Below are 18,375 nucleotides of genomic sequence, written 5' to 3'. Positions count from 1 at the left end.
TAGGGGCGTACTCACTTTTGTTGCTAGCGGTTTAGACATTAATGTCTGTGTATTGAGTTATTTTGAGGGGACAGAAAATGTACACTGTTATACAAGCTGTACACTAACTACTTTACATTGTAGCAAAGTGTCATTTCTTCAGTGTTGTCACATGAAAAGGTATAATAAAATATTTACAAAAATGTGAGGGGTGTACTCACTTTTGTGAGATATATATATATATATATATATTTATATTATATACACAGATATACATAGTACTTTTTGTTATTCATGTATTTATTTTTTTTATTATGCACTAGCTTTTTGCTTTTGGGTTATAAAAAGCGGTGCACCAATTATTGTTATTTAGTATTTTTGAGTTGATGATTAAAGTGTTTGTTAACCCAAAGAAAAAAAAAATAATTCAAATCTTGTTCCCTTAAAGCAGATTAAACAGCACAGAGCTTGTGCTGTGTAATCTGTCCCCCTCTAAACTGTAAAAAACCTGGCTGATCCTGCCACTTCCTGTGTCCCCATCTCTGCGCTGACTACGATAATCAGGGCTGATGAGCCCTGACCACCATGGTCAGTTTGTGTCCCTTCATCATCCGTAGCTGTCCTCCCTGCTCTCCTCTCTCCCTCACCCCCTCCTCCCTGCCTGTCAGCATCATGTTCTATGTCTGTCTCCGCCCCCTGCCGCTATTATTATAAATTAAAAATTTACAATGGTCACTGCCAGACCCTCTATTATAGGCAGGCATACCAAACCGTGTAAGTTTTTTCTAAAAACAAGGCACATAAATACATTTTTAGAGCGATCTTCAGGCAGGCCATGTGACCTCCCAGCTGATGTCAGAGGGAGACCTCGGCCCCTCCTGCAGAAGCCATGCATCAGCACTGTAAAGCAGCCCCGAGTCACGTGACTGGCCTGAAGATCGCCCTAAAAAGATATTTACAATCCTCGTTTTTATAAAAGACATATACAGTGTGGTATGCCTGCCTGTAATAGAGGGGCTGCCAGTGATTTCTACTTTTGAGTTAACAAACACTTTAAGTAGGGGTGTTTAGCAGCTTCTTGTTAGTGTTGGAGGGTATTTTGAGGTAGCATTGGGATATATCGTTTTTTAAAATGCTGCCTGCTTGCATTTTTTTTAAAGGTAGGTTTACTTTCACTTTAATAAGGCCCTAAAAGTTTTCATATACTTATCCATTATTGGTATTAAATTACTTGTACCTAAACCATTGTAGAATTCATATTCTCCTTTTTTTGCCCATATACACATTATAAATTGAACATGCCAAATGTCAGGCAAGTAAGTAAATATAGGAGCAGCTGGTGCCTGTCTTCACCACACGTCTATGCCAACTAGTAATTACAGGATCTTGCTAGCTAGAAATGGTTTTGACCTATATATTTATTCTATGACCTACACCCAACTTCTAGATGCCTGTATAATTAAGGAAATATGTGTACGATAAGCCATCTACCACAAGGAAAAGAACCTCTCACATGCCCTAGGACAGTCTGTTGTCTCAGTTATAAATATTCATGTTGTCACTGTATTACAGAAACCTGGGGGGGGGGGGGGGGGGGGTTGGCGTGTGTGCCCATGTGATAGTGTATATAACAACAAATATAACTGTCAGGTGGCTGAACCGTATCCTGTAATAACCTTGTGCGCCAACATGCCTAGGGTAGGGGAAATTTACCAAAACATTCGGTGCACTACAGAATCAATATGAGATACAGCTCACTCTCACCCCCCCCCCTCCTCCATGGGCAGAAGTTGAATTTCCCATAATTAAAGGCTCATTCAACCGACAACTCATATTTTGTCTACAACTGTTATTGTGGCTCTGGGTAAATGGCAGCAGGGTACACCACCCACCAGGTTTTTAGACCTCTTCCTGAACGTCTATGAAAAGATGCCTTTGCTCCAGGTCTCAATTCCAACCTGCGAGGGAGTCTTATTCCCCTTTTTCCATTGGATACATTAAAGAGATTTAGCAGGAGTTACTAGTTACAGAATATTCTAATGTGGAAGCACAAGAGATATAGGAGACTTGTGATGGACTGTGGGTGGGTGGACAGACCCTTTAAATCAGGGCTACCAAAATTAGTGTTGTGCTGCAAATTGCCTCCAGCATTGTTCCCGTTTCTTCTTGCTGGAGGCTGCCATTTTGCTGAAGCCCAGAGCCCCTGAACAGCAGTAAATCTTTAAGCTGTCAGCAGATCGGCCTCTACAAATTCAGCCTAAAATAGGAGAGCAACTGAGCATGTGCAGAGCAGGGTGAAACATTGTATTACTGGATTTTAAACAGTATAGACACTTGTTTTTAATGTTTCAGTGCATAGCTATACCAGCAAAAGGGGCCAGCCTGAAGCAATCTAGCAGGCGTTAAATTTTCTGACTAAAGTTCCACTGTAATGTGAAAAAATTGATTTGATGTGCCAGTTCATCAATTCCATGTTTTAAATGCACACACAAAACAAAAAAAAACAAAAAAAAAAAAAACCAGCAAAATCTCACTAGCTGTAACTAGCTTGTGTATTTGTGATTTGCTGTTTTATATAAATAAATAAAAAAGAATTGTGATCTTTATTTATTTGTTCTGTTCCTTTCTATACATGTGTAAAGTATAGTCAAGCTATTGACATCCTTTTGAAGTCACAATGGTACCTACCTAATAGGACCCATGGTGATGATGATGATGGCAGTCTGGTGAACGGGGTACAGGGATATGCTGGGTTAGGTGTCTGAAAACTTATATACAAGGGAAATCAGAGAAGAGAGACAGCATTTTTCTTTTTGCTATGATATAAAAAAGGCCCCCAACATGCCTTTAGATGTATATAATCCTTGATTATCCTTATCAACCAAATCATCAAGTAGCTAAAGAAGCAAACGTGTCTAAATCAACACCATCTGTTTGCAGAAAATCCACTGCCTGCGGACAACTTTAATCAAGAAAGACAAAAAAAAAAAAAAAAGTTCTGAATACAAGTCATGAAAGAAATATAAAGCTTGCCATTGTCAACATCCCATTTGGAAAATGCTACTTGTCCAGCTGCCATGCTGATGATTTGCCTTCAATGATTTAAAAGGCAATGCCTTGAAGCCAGCACAGATATAATCAGTTATGATTTTCTCTGACTTTTATTTGTTGCATGCTTGTTCCCAGTCAGTGAAGCAACTAGTATTTTTCCAAGCAGATCACCAATGGTAGCCTTCATACTGCTCTCATGATAGGTGTACTTTATCTACGCTCTACTGTGCAGTTCACTCTCTGAGTGTCCAGCAGCAAATGGATTTGAGGTGAACATATAGTTTAGCTATTCATCGATAGATCAGAGTATCCATTAGTGTACAGACAAATCTAATTTTGCCATACAGCTAGAAAATGTGTAGGTGTGCAAATTGCAGCAAATTACTTTCTCCGGGATTAAAAAAAAAAAGAGAAATCGAATTGTGTTACAAGCAACATGTATGCAGCACTAGCTGTAAGCTAAAGTCCGGCAAGAAAATCTTAAACATTATTAGTCCGCGCCCCCCCATGCCAATGATGCAGTATATAGCACTCGTGTGCAGTTGGTTTTTCACAGAGTGGCCCCAATCCTCCTCTTCTGGGGTCCCTTAGCAGCGCTCCTGGCTCCTCCTCTTCTTGAGTGCCCCGTCGGAAAAGCTCTCTCCCTCGGGGCACTTGTGCGGGCGCGCTCCCGTGTCCTGCTGCTGCGTCCATTGACACAGACAGCAGGACTTGGCCCTGCCCCTGTCTTCTGTGTCACTGGATTTGATTGACATCAGCGGCAACCAATGGCTGCGCTGCCATCAATCTATCCAATCAGGACCTGAGACACCGGCTGGAGCTGGTGTGCTCGTCCCCGTCACTGGAAAGACCGGGTTCAGGTAAGTAAAAGGGGGGCTCTGGGTGGCTGCTGCATCACAGGAAGGTTTTCACCTTAATGCATAGAATGCAAGAAGGTGAAAAACCCTGAGGCTTTACAACCCCTTTAAAGTGTTACTAAACTCAGGACCCTGCATTCATTATATCTGGTCTGGTTAAAGCTAGCAAGATAAGTTTTCATTCTCCTCTGACTGTACTATGAAGGTCAATAATGACCGCCCCAAAACTTATGACAGGTTTAATTTTTAGCTCTACCGTTTGCTCACCAGTCAGCACATAAATAGGCAGATCCAGGTTTGCCTTTGCATCGCTAGATTTGGGATGGGGGAGCAAAAATTAAAAAAAAAATGAATCACTAGTGCAAAACCAAAAAAAACCACAACAATGACACTTCCAATGCTTGATGACGCTCCTATCTTACACATGCCGACTGTGAAAAGGATACTGCTGTAACTTCTGTTTTTGGCTCATAGATCGTGACTTGTTTATTACTTTATTTAAGCCTCCTGTCCAGTGAGCAGCTTCTTCATTAGAGCTGGCTATCAGATCAAGGTTCTTGCGATGTCCCTTGAAGACGATAGAGAAGCAGAGGTCTCTCGACACGTCATGAGCATAACGTTTCATCCCTTCTGTCTCATGGCCAGGCCGCACGTCCTCAATGTCATCAACACTGACTGTCCAAAGAAAAACAGAAATGTAGTTAGGAAAAGACAGTAATAACCTTATGAGCTACAATGTTCAATAGGGGACATCTACAGAACACAGATAAAATATCAGACATTCAATGCACTTGGAAGTCCCTAGGCCATTCAAGAGAACTTTATATGTGGTTATTTGTATACAAACATTTGAACTTGCATGGTGTCACATGAACTTCTAGCGCAAAGTTGAAGAATGACCCCAGGCAAAAATACTTTTTTTTTTCTTCTTCTGGCTTTGTAGAAGAGGGAGACTTGTCTTACTAAATGACTCAGATTTGTAGGTGTAGAGGATGTTCACTTTAAGAGTTAAAGCGGGGTTCTGGCTGGGAAAAAAAAAAGTAAAAGTCACCATGTACAAACACTGTAGCTGCTGACTTTAAATAAGCACTCTTACCTGTCCTGGGCGCCTGCGATGTTGGCTGCCCGAGGCCAACCCGTCACCGCCATCCTAACTAAGGGAAACAGGCAGTGGAGCCTTACGGCTTCACTGCCCGTTTCCTACTGCTCATGTGCGAGTCGCGCAACGCTTTGTGAATGGGACGCAATGTGTTGTGGGACACACACACACAGTTCCCATAACACACCGCGCCCCATTCCCCAGAAGACAACGCGGGGAGGAGAAGACTGAAGATCACCGTGGCGTAGGAAGAGGCAGATTAGGAAGACTGCCTAGCAACAGCCATTTCAGGTAAGTCAAAAAAAATTTTTTTTTTTCCTCCATTTTTTTAGGAGTTTTTTTATGCAATTTTTTTCTTTTTTTTTTTTAGGGTGGACCTCCACTTTAATTTCCGCTTCCCTTAGTAAAGGAGGTTAAACAAAGTGAAATTCCGCCGATCAGAATTTTCTGGGCGGAGGGCACTGCTTTCATTACCTCTATTACCCAAATACCTAATGTATGCACCCCTTAAGGTGCCCGTTGGGTTATACTGACGATGAATACCTTTCTAAAAAGCATGCAGTTTTTCTTACGTATAGTATTGTTTTATGCAAAGAAATCCATTCCTAAGCAATGGAAGTCACCAACCCCTCCCACCATACATTTCTGGCTTACTATCATTAAAGTGGTTGTAAACCTCTGATTGTGACCTTTACCTATAGGTAAGCCTAGACTAAGGCTTACCTATAGGTAGTGGAAATGTCTCCTAAACGTGCGCCGTTTAGGAGATATTTGCTGTACACTGCGCCAATTATGTAATCGGCGCATGCACTGTGAAGAAACGGCCCTCTGTGTCGTTTCTTCACTCGCAAGTGCCATTACGGACGGCTCCCGCGATGTCACGTGGCTCTGGCCAGTCAGAGCCAGAGTCCGCGGCCCCGAAAGGAAGAGAGGCGAAGATGGATGCATCCACCAGCGGGGACAGCACTGGCTTTGTTCTCAGGTAAGTGCCACATAATAGGCTAGTATGCGATGCAAACTAGCCAATTATACTTTTACTTTGCAGGGGAACAAAGAGGAAGTAAAACCCATCAGGGTTTACTTCCTCTTTAACCGGGCACTTCCACTATACAAGTTACCGTATGAGGCCAGAGGATGCCCTCGTAAATTTCATAAAATATGGGACATATGGGTGAATTCAGATCGCATTATACCACCTGCTACCTAGATTACTGGCTAGGGATGTGGATCCATGGTAGATTCATCCCCATTTTCTTTCGACTAAATGTGTCTCAATATGCACGTCTTGATAAATCGACCTACTTCTATTTGATTGAGTTTCAGATGTATAATTGCTACTTTTACACTGATCCATGTATGTTGAATGGATATGTTGTAGATTATGTACAGTGATAGCTGAGCACTGTTTGCTCTACTGCATTTGATTTTGCTCTTTTGTATTTGTTATTTGTGTACACTAAAATTACCCTAAAAACAAAAAAAACAAAGTGAAATTCCACTCTGCAAAGAACTCAATCAATTGTGAAGCAAACAAAAGAAAAAAAAATATTTTTGCTTGCACATGAATTTACCTCTAATGAAGAGTGTCCTATGTCTTGCTGGCTTACTGTCCAAATCCTTTCTTAAAAGGATAGTTCACCTTTACAAAAAACCTGCCCATGCAGTTAAGGGATGTGTGTAGATTAAACCAAATTGAACAGATCTGACTAAAGATGAATAATACCCTTGCTATAGGTGTAGACCATTTATATACCTTATGAAGCCTGACTGGAATATTCCCAGGACGTTGCCAAGTACTCCCAGGACACTGCAAAGTGAGGCCTAGTCATCACTGCTCACCTCCACCATCACAAGAGTGAGCTCTTTCTCTAAATCAAACCCCCTCACATACTCTCTCTCTCACTGGTGCAGTAGCTCTGAACTCTGCATTTGAGAGCTCCCTCCTGTGATAGTGGAGGTGAGCAGTGACAACTAGGCCTCACTTCGGAATGTCCTGTGAGTATTCCAGTCAGACTTTATAAGGTATGTAAATGGCCTACACCTAAAGCCACAGGTTTTCATTTCAGCCTTCTAGTTGATAAAGAGGACGTCAGATGCCTACACAGCATCCTTGTTTGCCCCTAAACTTAAAGTGATTGTAAGGGTTTGTTTCTTTTTTTTAAATAACAAACATATCATACTTACCTCCACTGTGCAGTTTGTTTTGCACAGAGTGGCCCTGAACCTGCTCTTCTGGGGTCCACCGGCGGCTCTCGTGGCTCCTCCCTACATCAAATAACCCCCAAGGAGAAGCGCTTTCCCAAGGGGGTTACCTTGCGGGCACATTTCCGAGTCCAGCATTCAGCGTCCATAGCCCCGCCCCCCGGTGTTCTGCTGAGAAAGTTCCTCTCGGCGGATAAGGACCCCCCTCTACTGCGCAGGCGCAGCGCCTGCGCAGTAGGAGCCGGCGGAAATAGCCGAAGCGATCACTGCCATAGGATGCATTAAGGTGAAAAAACACGAAGGTTTACAACCCCTTTAAGGTGACCAGATTTTTTCTTTCACATATTTTTATTGAATTTTCATGTAGAACAAATAACAAAGTACAATTACATATCAGCCTGCTAGGCAACAAAGTATTACTGCAACAAAGTGTCAACTGGAACAAATCATGTAAGAGACAATATGCTAATATCCAATTCCAAAAAGTAGGTCAGAAGTAACTTATTATAGGAAGAGGAGCACTAATTGTATTCAGGTCAGGCTCTAACCCAGAGTGGCATAGTAAATCACTGTTTATTGGGTGGGTGAAGTACCCCAACCCCCCCCCGCCCCGGAAGGCAACCGCACATCACCCCCATGGGATCACACTGAGCCCCCCACCCCCTCTCCATAGCCTAACAGTATATAGGGCCCGCTCTGGGGGACAGTTGCTCCTTTTAAAGCGTAAACTATAAAATTCTATATGTGTGAAGAATAGAAAAGAAGTAAGGGAGGGAGGCATCATAATACCTCAGAGGGAGCAGAAGAGAGAAAGGATAGGGAAGAGAGAAAGGAGAGAGTGGAGTCAAGGAGGATCTAAGAGTCTGGTGTAATGCCTGGACATAGGGAAATGCCATAGTAGGTTGCCCAGGGTTCCCAGATGGCCTCAAACTTAGGTACTTTGTCCTGAAGCTTCGCTACAAAGTGTTCTTGTGACGTCATCCAGGATACTTTCCTCTTTGCTGCCAGAATTGAGATAGTGGGCTTTTTCCAAGACCCCGCTAGTGTAATCTTGGCACCCAAAAGGATGAAGTAGACCAAGGTTTGCATATGCCTTTGTGTGCCTTACGCTTCAGGAGAGCAATAGTGGGATCTTGAGGTATTGCCGCTCCAGACATTTTCCTTAGGAGATGCAATACCTTGTTCCAGTAGGTTCTGACGCGAGGACATGACCACCAGACATGGAACATGGATCCCACCATACTGCAGTTTCTAAAGCATAAGGGAGAAGCATCTTTGTACATTACTGCCAGTCTAGCAGGAACATAGTACCATCTGGTAATGAGTTTAACATTGACTTCAAATCAGTGATACACTCAGGATACCTTTGTATGCGCATTGCAAAGCCTGAAAACAGGTATTGCTGTCCCAAGAAATTTCCATGCCATGCTCCTACACCCGGACATATGAAGGCCAGCAAGGCATATAATCGAGATCCCCCCCCCCTCTGATCCGTAAGGCTAGCACACCATTGTTCATAGAGAGTAGACTTGGGGGTTCCATTTTATCTGGCCAGATCGAGGTTAGAAAGTGCCCAATTTGGGTGAGCCTGAACCTCTCAGAGGTGGGCATTTCCAGTTGGCTCGTGCAGTAGCTCAGGGAGAATTGAAAAAAATGTCCTATACAGAATAAGCCTGTGTTCAGCCACCAACGAAAGGCCTGTATGTTCATGCCGGGGGGGAAGGCAGGGTTATTGAATAAATGAGCCAATGGGCGCATATTAGAGGTCACCTTGTGATGTTTGTGTATGGTGTCGCATAGGGCTATTGAGTGAGAGAGTGGGCGATAGGATGGGGGGCCGTGCTTTCGGGTTACACCACAGCAGGTAGTCGATTGTGTGCCAGGGGACTGCTACTCTTTCTATAGCTACCCAGTCAGGTTTGGGTCCTCTGGCATATAACGCTGATATCTGTGCCAACTGTGCTGCCCGATAGTACCACCAAATATTAGGGAGACCCAACCCCCCTGTGTTTTCAATTGGAAAAGTGTGTCTTTGGAGCATCTGTAGCCTTTTTTACCCCATATAAATGTGTGACTCGGGATTGAACTTCAAGGAGGGCTTTTTTGTTGATGGATATTGGGAGTGACCTAAATAGTAAACACAGCAATAATGTAATTTTGACCGCATTTATTCTGCCCAGTCAGGATATACCAATCTTTGACCAAGCCTTCAGGTCCTCCCCACACTTGCGGAATATAGGAGGATAATTGGCTCTATACAGTTTGCTTATATTCTTTGTTAGCTTAATCCCCAGGTATAGTAAGGAGTCAGATGCCCAGGTGAATGGGTTGCTGTTTCAATTGCTCTACCGATTGGGGTGGGACAAACACATTTAGGGCAACAGATTTGGAGACTTTGACTTTAAGGCCTGAAATGTTGCCAAATTCTTGAAGCAGTTTGTAAATGTTTGGTGTAGATGTTAAAGGGGATGTGAGGAATAGAAGCAAATCATCTGCGAACAAGGCACATTTATGTTCCTGGGTGTCACAGAGGACCCCCTTAACGTCAGGGTGAGATCTGATCGCTATAGCTACAGTCTCCATAGCAATGGTGAATATTAAGTGGGAGTCGGGACACCCTTGCCTTGATCCCTTTCTAATCGCTAGAGAATTGGAGTATTTGCCCATCAGGCGAACCTGTGCACTGGGAACTGAATAGAGGTAGGTAACTATACCTCTGAAATTGGGGCCGAATGCCTATCTTTTCAGGATCTCGAAAAGGTAGGGCCACAATACCAAATCAAAAGCCTTCTGCAGGTCTATAGAGAGCAGGAATCCCTTTTTGCGGGGAGCCCCCATCCCATTGGGAGTGAAGTATGGAGATTATGTCTATGTCTGTAGGTAATTTCATTTTGCGTCAAGACTTGGAGAAGGGGTTTCAAGGTTCTCCATTTCTGTAGAGTGTAGGGTGAGAGGTCTGCAAAAATTTGAATAGGTTGTCCTTGGAACGTCAGGTTTTCTGCTGCATACAACCTTTTTATTACCTCTTCTTTCACTGTGTAAAAATGTGGTTTTACAATGATGTCCCTTGGGAGGTCGCCTGAACATAGAAGTTTTAGGGCTCTGTGGGTCCTGTATAATTCCAGGCGATGGTCTGGGATGTCAGGGATTAAGGCCTTGATAAGCGCCCAGATTGCCGGCTGAACCTCTTTCACCTTTTCAGGGAGACCCAGTAGCCTAAAATTGTAACGCCTGGACCTGTTTTCCAAGTCATCGATTTTTGATAATGCAGTCTCTAATTGGTCCTGTACATCCTGCATTCTGGCAGAGTTTTGGTTAATTCTGAATACTGACTGATCAGCCTTTCTTTCAATGTGTTACATTCGCATACCCAGTTGTTGTAAATCAGCATGGATTTATGAGGTTATTTAAGCGTTTTGAGCTAGGCCCATGGATAGCATTTTGGAGAATTCTAACATCATGGAAGAAAAGTCAGTAGGTGTAGGTGGAAGGCCCTGTAGTGCCCCCTCACATGCCTCTAGTGGTACCATGGGTTCAGACATTGGGGTCAGGAGAAGGCTATCAAGTGCTCTCCCTATTAGGGATTCAATGGACGCGGAGGAGGGTGTCATCCTGTGGGCTTCACTCACTGTCTATTTGTGGTTAGCGAGCCGCGGTTGCTGGGGGAGTCTTGGTCTGCGATGGAGTCTTCCTTCTCTATCCCACCTGCCCTGTGTACTCGCGTCCACCATCTTGGAATGGCTGTAGGGCTCAGGGGCCGTGTTCAGCGAGCGGGATAGGCACTGGCAGTGCCTGCTGACATCAGGGTGATACTAGGGTGAGCCCCTCGCTGTCGCTCCTGGAGCGGACCTGGAACGAGCTCTCAGTCGGCTGTGGCAGGTGTCATTAGACTGGGGCGACACGGAGCTCTAGATGATCGCGGCCATCTTGGCAGCCTTTGCGCATGCACCTCATGACCAGATTTTTAAAATGAAATCCGGGGACATATATTTTTTTATTTTAATTGGCAAATAGTATACTATTTTACTAGCATATTTCCCTCAAATGATATATGCAGTGTATGTGGTATGTGTTTATGTAATGATTGTATGATATATACGTTATTTCTGGAAATCATTTCATACCAGCCCCATAGCATTATTATACCAGCCCAACCGCATAACATCATTATTTTCTTGAACATAAGGGAAAACCATGCATTTTGAAGCACATTTGAAGAGTGTATTATACTCATCAGCACAGCCTCACCAGTGCCCATGAATGCAGCCTCATCAGTGCCCATCAGCTCAGCCTCATCAGTGCCGCCCATCAGCACGACCGCATGAGTGCCCATCAGTGCCACCTATCAGTGCCACTGCCTCTCATTGCCGCCTATGAGTGCCCATCAGTGCCGCCTATGAGAGCCGCCTATCACTGCCTGTCAGTGCCCATCAGTGCCACCGGATGAGTGCTCATCATTGCCGCCTATCAGTGCCACTGCCTCTTATTGCAGCCTATGAGTGACCATCAGTGCCACCTAGGAGTCAGTAGGTGTAGGTGGAAGGCCCTGTAGTGCCCCCTCACATGCCTCTAGTGGTACCATGGGTTCAGACATTGGGGTCAGGAGAAGGCTATCAAGTGCTCTCCCTATTAGGGATTCAATGGACGCGGAGGAGGGTGTCATCCTGTGGGCTTCACTCACTGTCTATTTGTGGTGAGCGAGCCGCGGTTGCTGGGGGAGTCTTGGTCTGCGATGGAGTCTTCCTTCTCTATCCCATCAGTGCCACTGCCTGTCAATGCCCATCAGTGCCACTGCATGAGTGCCCACCAGTGAAAGAGAAAAATTACTTATGTTATAATACACACAAATTCACCTGCTTCTTGTGCTTGTGGCCATTACTGCTCCTTCCTCCAATCACTCTCCCGGCAGCAGAAGGGAAAGAACAGAACACAGCGTTTTCCCCCCTCCCTCCTGTACTGCAAGGAAATATGGGTATTGTAGTCCAGAGGGGTGCGACTGCCTGGAGCTACATAGTGTAGCTCCTGGAAAACTGCCTGCCCAAGTGCCCGCGGCAAAAGCGGGGGCAAAACCGGGGATGGACGGGGTCCGGGGACCGCACCCTCAGTCCGGGGATGTCTGGTCACTGTACCTCACCTGCCCCTGAGGTGACATTAGCTGAGTAAGGGAGAGAAACTGAGGGAGAAGAGAAACATTGGAATACTAGTCAGTACCAGTGTGCTTTGGAAAAATAAGCCTTGATTCACACTATGAACCTCATTTGAATTGTACAGGAACCACACCGCATTCCTGTCCAATTCACATGTGATTCAGTGTGGTGCAATCTGAGTCCATTCATTTTGAATGGGCTCAAATCCCACTGCATCGCACTGATGTCATGCATGCACCAATTTTGGAACCACACTGCAACCAGGTTGCATAGTACTTTTGTACCATGGGATCCATTGCAATCCGGTGCAGGCAAGTGCGCTGTTTGTGACCAGCGTTTGAGTGTCCTTAAGATTGCTAAGATTGCACCGACACCCGCTGCAGATCGCAAAGGTAGTGCAATTTGAATGCAGGGCGGGAAACGTGCACGGATTGCAGGGTTTCCTGCATCGCATTAGTGTGAACCTAGGCTTAATCACCTCTAACATTGGGTGTCCTACATGTGTGGATGTTGCTATTGTGTAAACTATTAGTTTAGTTTGTTTACATTTTAGAATGGGGTACCTTGAGATTTTGCATAATTTTAAAGGGTGCCTTGATTGAAAAAAAGTTGAGAAACACTGCTTTAGTAAATCAACCCCACTGTCTTGCAAACCATAAATTACACTGAGCAATACAATACAGCAGTACACCCTACTCATTCAGAAGAACATTGGCAACAAAGCACCACCAAAAATATACAAAGAGCACAAGTACTGGAGTCTTGATTGTTCTACATTGCCTTGCAGTAAAACCACAAACCATTCCAATGAGCTCTTATGGAAAATTTTCAGTATACAAGAAAATTGTGGTTAAGGTAAAAAGGTAAAGCCAATAAAAACTAAAGCAAAGATTGGCTGCTATTGGTTTCTGCCAACAACTTTTTGCATCATGTTACAGAAGTAAATCTCCCAGACTGTATCAAAACCACAAGAATCCACAACATTAGATGCTCAATGAACTTTAGCAAGTTGACAGTAATAAAAAAGTGGCTTCGCTATTAACAAATTCAGCAGGCATGCAGTAATCCTAAAAATATTCACAGAGATGTCCAATTTCATACAGAGATGCAAGCATGTACCCAGTACACACATCTGGGGCAGTGTATCAATTACAGGAGCAGGGAGCTGAGAGCTTCAGGAAACCCGGTTTACTCAGTACAACCTCCATCGTTGTGGGGAGGAAATGTTTGGGCAAGTATACCATGTACCCCATACTCATTCACATAGAGAGCGTCGTGTCAACATCAGAAGAAGAGAAGAAGAGAAGAGGGAAGAAGGCAGAAGGCAGCAGACCGGGCTCCTCCGCTGTAGCAAAAGAGTGGCAAAAGAGCAGAAGACAGCGGAGGAGCCCGGCAGAAGACCCGGAGAGCGCGGAGAAGAACCGGGGAGACCCCCGAAGCCGGAAGAAGACCCCTGAAGTCAGAAGAAGACCCCCGGAGCTGTCTAATAAATTACTTTAAAAATCTGTGTAGTGTTTTTTTTATTGACACTTTTTCCCTAGGTGAATGGGTAGGGGTACCATGTACCCCATACTCATTCACATAGGGTGGGGGGCCGGGATCTGGGGGCCCCCTTATTAAAGGGGGCTCCGGATTCCGATAAGCCCTCCGCCTGCAGACCCCGACAACCAACGGCCAGGGTTGTCGGGAAGAGGCCCTTGTCCTCATCAACATGGGGACAAGGTGCTTTGGGGTGGGGGGCCCGTAGGGTGCCCCCTCCCCCAAAGCACCCACCCCCATGTTGAGGGCATGCGGCCTGGTACGGTTCAGGAGGGGAGGGGCGCTCGCCCGTCCCCACCCCCTTTCCTGACCGAACGGGCTGCGTGCTCGGATAAGGGTCTGGTATGGATTTTGGGGGGGGGCCACGCTGTTTTTTCGGCGTAGGGGTTCCTCTTAAAATCCGTACCAGACCTAAAGGCCTGGTATGCCCCTGGGGGGGAACCCACGCCGGTTTTTTTATTTAAATTTGGCGTGAAGTTCCCCCTCAAGATTCATACCAAACAGTGCCGGGCATTGGCGGGGATCCGGGTTGGATTCCCGTGCTTGTCGCTCATCAGGAAAGGAAAAATCATTTTTCCTTTCCCGATGAGCAGCTGACACAGTACACTGCGATTACCTGCGGTTATGTGCGGATAGCTGCGCTAAATCGCTCCTGGACGCAGTCAATTCTATTTTTTCTATCCGCACAGAACCGCAGGTATCTAATTTGCAGCTAAATGCAGTGTGTGAATTGTGTGCTTTTAGCTGCGGTAGAATATTAGAAAATCCGCAGCTAAAAGCACCATTCTATCTGTCCGTGTAAAAGGGGCCTAATAGGAGTGGTTTCATAATTCTGTGCAGCTGCAGAGCTCTAATGAGGAAATCTGCTGGGCCTGCAACCCTTTAGTTTTGATTTCCTATTGGAAGTATCTCGCCAAAAATGAATTTTTTGTTGCAGAAGATGCCTGAAATCTGACTTGTATGTTAGGCAGACTTCTGGGAAAATCTGTGAGCCAATCACACAAGAAGGAAATTATGTTTTTGGGGGGTGGTCAGTACACATTCTGTATACAGAACAACTCCAGGTAGCCATATTGCATTGCACTTTCAGAAAATTACAGCGGCTGTAGATTGAAAAGGAAAGGTAATCTTTAATAACATTCAATTACAAAATGACTTGTGTCGCAATTGCATACGCTATATTATTTTTTCTTTATTTGCTATTTTTTTCACCACGAAAGTGGAGTTACCCTTTAAGCTGGCTAAGCAGAAACAGGCCAAGATTCAAACCATGTATAAGCCAAGCTGATTGATCTATCAACTTGGGTACAACCAGCCTGTTGGATTTTTCATGTGGTTACTACTGGCGGCTATAGCCACCAGCAATAATCACTGTTCTCCTAGCTGGGACGGCTCCCCCCGCCTCCTGCCAGGAGAATACAATTTCTCTGCAGGAGGGATTCCCCCATCAACAGAAAATCTCTCCATCTATGGCCAGCTTAAGGGTACTTTCTCAGTGGGGCGGGGGGGCGTCGGCGTTAAAGCGCTGCTAGTTTTAGTGGCGCTTTACCATCGTTTTAGACGTGTTTTTAGGCCGCTGGCGGAGTGCTTTTAACCCCCGCTAGCAGCCGCAAAAAGGTTTAAAAGCACCCACAAAGCGCCGATTTGCAGGCACTTCGGCAGCACTGGACATTGATTTCAATGGCAGGGGTGTTGCAGGAGCGGTGTATTCACCGATCCCGCAACGACACAAAGCGCACCGCTCCAGTGTGAAAGCTTTTCAGGCGCTATTTTTAGCCCAAATGCACCTGAAAAATGCCCCAGTGTGAAAGTGGCCTTAAGTTCGGTTCACTCCTATGCATTTTGCTTTTGGATTGTTTCTGCAGTGCTTTTTGCATTTTTGCACACGTGGTTTCACCAAGATTTTGCTGTGATTTGCATATTGCATTTTGCTTTTGGCCAATTTGTTGTTGGGCAGATTAAAATTAAAATTGCCCTGACATAGCGGCAAAAACACACTACATGTTTTTCTGCAGCTTCTCCGTTGAAGTCTATTGAACCAAAAAAGCAAAAAAAGCACTGTTTTGCATTTTAAAAAGTCAAAGAAAACAAAATAGGTGTAGCGCTAAAAAGTTTTAAAATGTTCAATATCAAGATGAAAAAAACAACAGTTCTGAGTATAGAATGTGGGAGAAAATCATCCATAAATATATTGGTCCTAGTGATAGGAAGTCCTCAGAGGTTATGTGACTTCAGACAAAGAGCACGTCAATAGGTATATAACATCTGGAGTGAAGACAGACACACCACCACCGACAATGAAGAGGCTTACCAGATATCATAGACCCAAAGGAGCATACGCCGAGTTGGGTCAAACAAAGCTTGGGTGGTCAGTGGCTGTGAATGATCCAGAAGAGTGATGTTCTTGGGATGAACCATAAACTGATGTGTCCCTCAGAATGGTATTAGGAACCTGGCTTTAGTTTAAGATCCTTCCAAACTTTTAGGATCTGCTCTTTGTCTGAAGTCACATAACCTCTGAGGACTTCCTATCACTAGGACCAATATATTTATGGATGATTTTCTCCACATTCTATACTCAGAACTGTTGGTTTTTTCATCTTGATATTGGACATTTAAAAACTTTTTAGCGCTACACCTATTTTGTTTTCTTTGTACTTGGCATATATCCTGTTGGCCGTGTTAGCTGCTGGTTTTTGTTTCTAGGGCAGCGCAGAATTATACTGTATGCGTTTAAAAATGTCCCTGATCCTTTCCAAAAACGCAGTGGCTGAAAAAAAGCATAGATGTGAACGTGTCCCATAGGAAATCATGTTAAATTAACTAATGAGTTTCTGCAAAAAGCACCAACAAACGCATAGGTGTGAACGGAGCCTTGGTTTACATGTTGGAGGAGGTCCAGCTCCTCTAATTCCTGGATGCTCTGGCTGTAGGTGCTGCAGATCTTACATCCACCAGTACTACAGTTGTTTCTCCCCTGCTTTTCCAGGCCAATCAGAAAACACAGCCTGGGGCTGTGGGTTTAGTGAATGATTAAAAAAAAAAAACATGAGAGGGGAGCAGAGCTATGACCATAGCACTGGTGGCTATAGGATCTGCAGCACTTACAGCAAGAGTGGCCAGGTAGTACAGAGGGATCTGGACCTCCCCCCAACATGCGCTGATTTGCAGGACATAGAAGTAGGCCTTCATGACAGCGAGATCCTCCGGAGGAGCAATGTTTGCCTACTGGAAACCTGTAAAGGTAATGCTGCTCGGAGTTGGGCTTTAAGGCTGAACCCCATGCATAAACATTTAATCTAGCATGCATTTAATGTAATCGCCTGCGTAGTAGCACTGAGACTGGGAGAGGGGCAGCACTATAGCACTGCACAGTTCCATTAATCTTACACTGTGGGCTTGCTTAAAGAGAAATGCAGCAGAGTGATTCCATGATCAGTATGGTAATGTTAATTCACTGTCCAACCAGGACAGGTTGGTGACCAAGCAGTGCCACATAACTGCAGCAGACTATTCTGAGGTTACTGATCTGGCTGAGCTGTCTGGCAGGGGCATCACAAGATTGGGTAAACAAATCCTTTGGCATGTAAAACAGTTTATTTTCAGCAGTTTGCCTTGAGATGAGCGTTAAACAATTAAATAAGTAGTATGGCACAGCACTATAATTTATCAGCCTGTGATGTCAAGAGGAAAAACATTTTCCAGCAGTGGTCACCATTTGATACCTTCAACATCCTCTGTTAAAAGACACATTCTTATCCTGTCTGCAAAGTATGTACTGTCTAGAGATTTGCCTGACAAGGAGAGGAGAGATTTATGAACATATTCTTCACAGGAAAAACATTACAGAATAAAAAAGATCATCATGAAAAGTTACAACATGGACATCGGAAGGGAACGCAGAGAAACACAGATGGGGACTTGGAGGAAAAGAGAACCTTCTAATCAGGCAACCTGCAGGGAAGATTATGGAGAGCTCTTCATTTTACCAGCAATTGTCCCCAAAGAGGCCTCATCACTAGCTGGAAAAATGTATAACAGAATGGCCCTGTGAAAGAAGAGGAATGCTCACCTTCCTGATAGTCGATGAATTTAGTCTTCACTCTAATCATGAGCTTCAGCTACTATTGCTATGCGACACCGTAGTAATGTAGGGATCGCTAAGAAGAACGACAGCATGTGGTGGGGACATGCTACCCGAAACACCTACAAGTGTCAGACAGCAACTGCAGCTATAGTTCATGAAGACTGCACAGATTTCCCTCGCCACCCACCTGAAAGGTGAGAATTCTTTTAGCTTTACAGGCCTATTCTGCCCTAACTTCTGCCAGCAAGTGACAGGGTCATGTTAAAGCCCAACTGTGCATGCGAAAAAAGTTAAAATGGAACAACACTGCATCTGAGCACCAAAAATACGATTTAATTGATTTTTAATATTCAAAGCAAATTCCCCCATCCATCCATTTCTCCATGTTTTGCTTTGCTGATCAATCGCTGTGAA

General features: G+C 44.5%; 1 protein-coding gene across 1 annotated transcript in view; it reads right to left on the bottom strand.

Moving 5' to 3' along the window:
* PLCD1 (phospholipase C delta 1) overlaps positions 1-18,375 on the bottom strand; it is a 209,470-nt gene that overhangs the window by 68,521 nt on the left and 122,574 nt on the right. Inside the window, exon 3 of the mRNA XM_073630034.1 lies at positions 4,334-4,562. Coding sequence (XP_073486135.1) covers positions 4,334-4,562 — 229 coding nt within the window. The remainder of the gene's footprint in view (positions 1-4,333; positions 4,563-18,375) is intronic.

Source organism: Aquarana catesbeiana, linkage group LG05 (assembly GCF_042186555.1).
Source record: "Aquarana catesbeiana isolate 2022-GZ linkage group LG05, ASM4218655v1, whole genome shotgun sequence".
NCBI lineage: Eukaryota > Metazoa > Chordata > Amphibia > Anura > Ranidae > Aquarana > Aquarana catesbeiana.
Note: the sequence above shows the minus strand (reverse complement) of the source record. Positions and strands in the feature narration are given on the sequence as shown.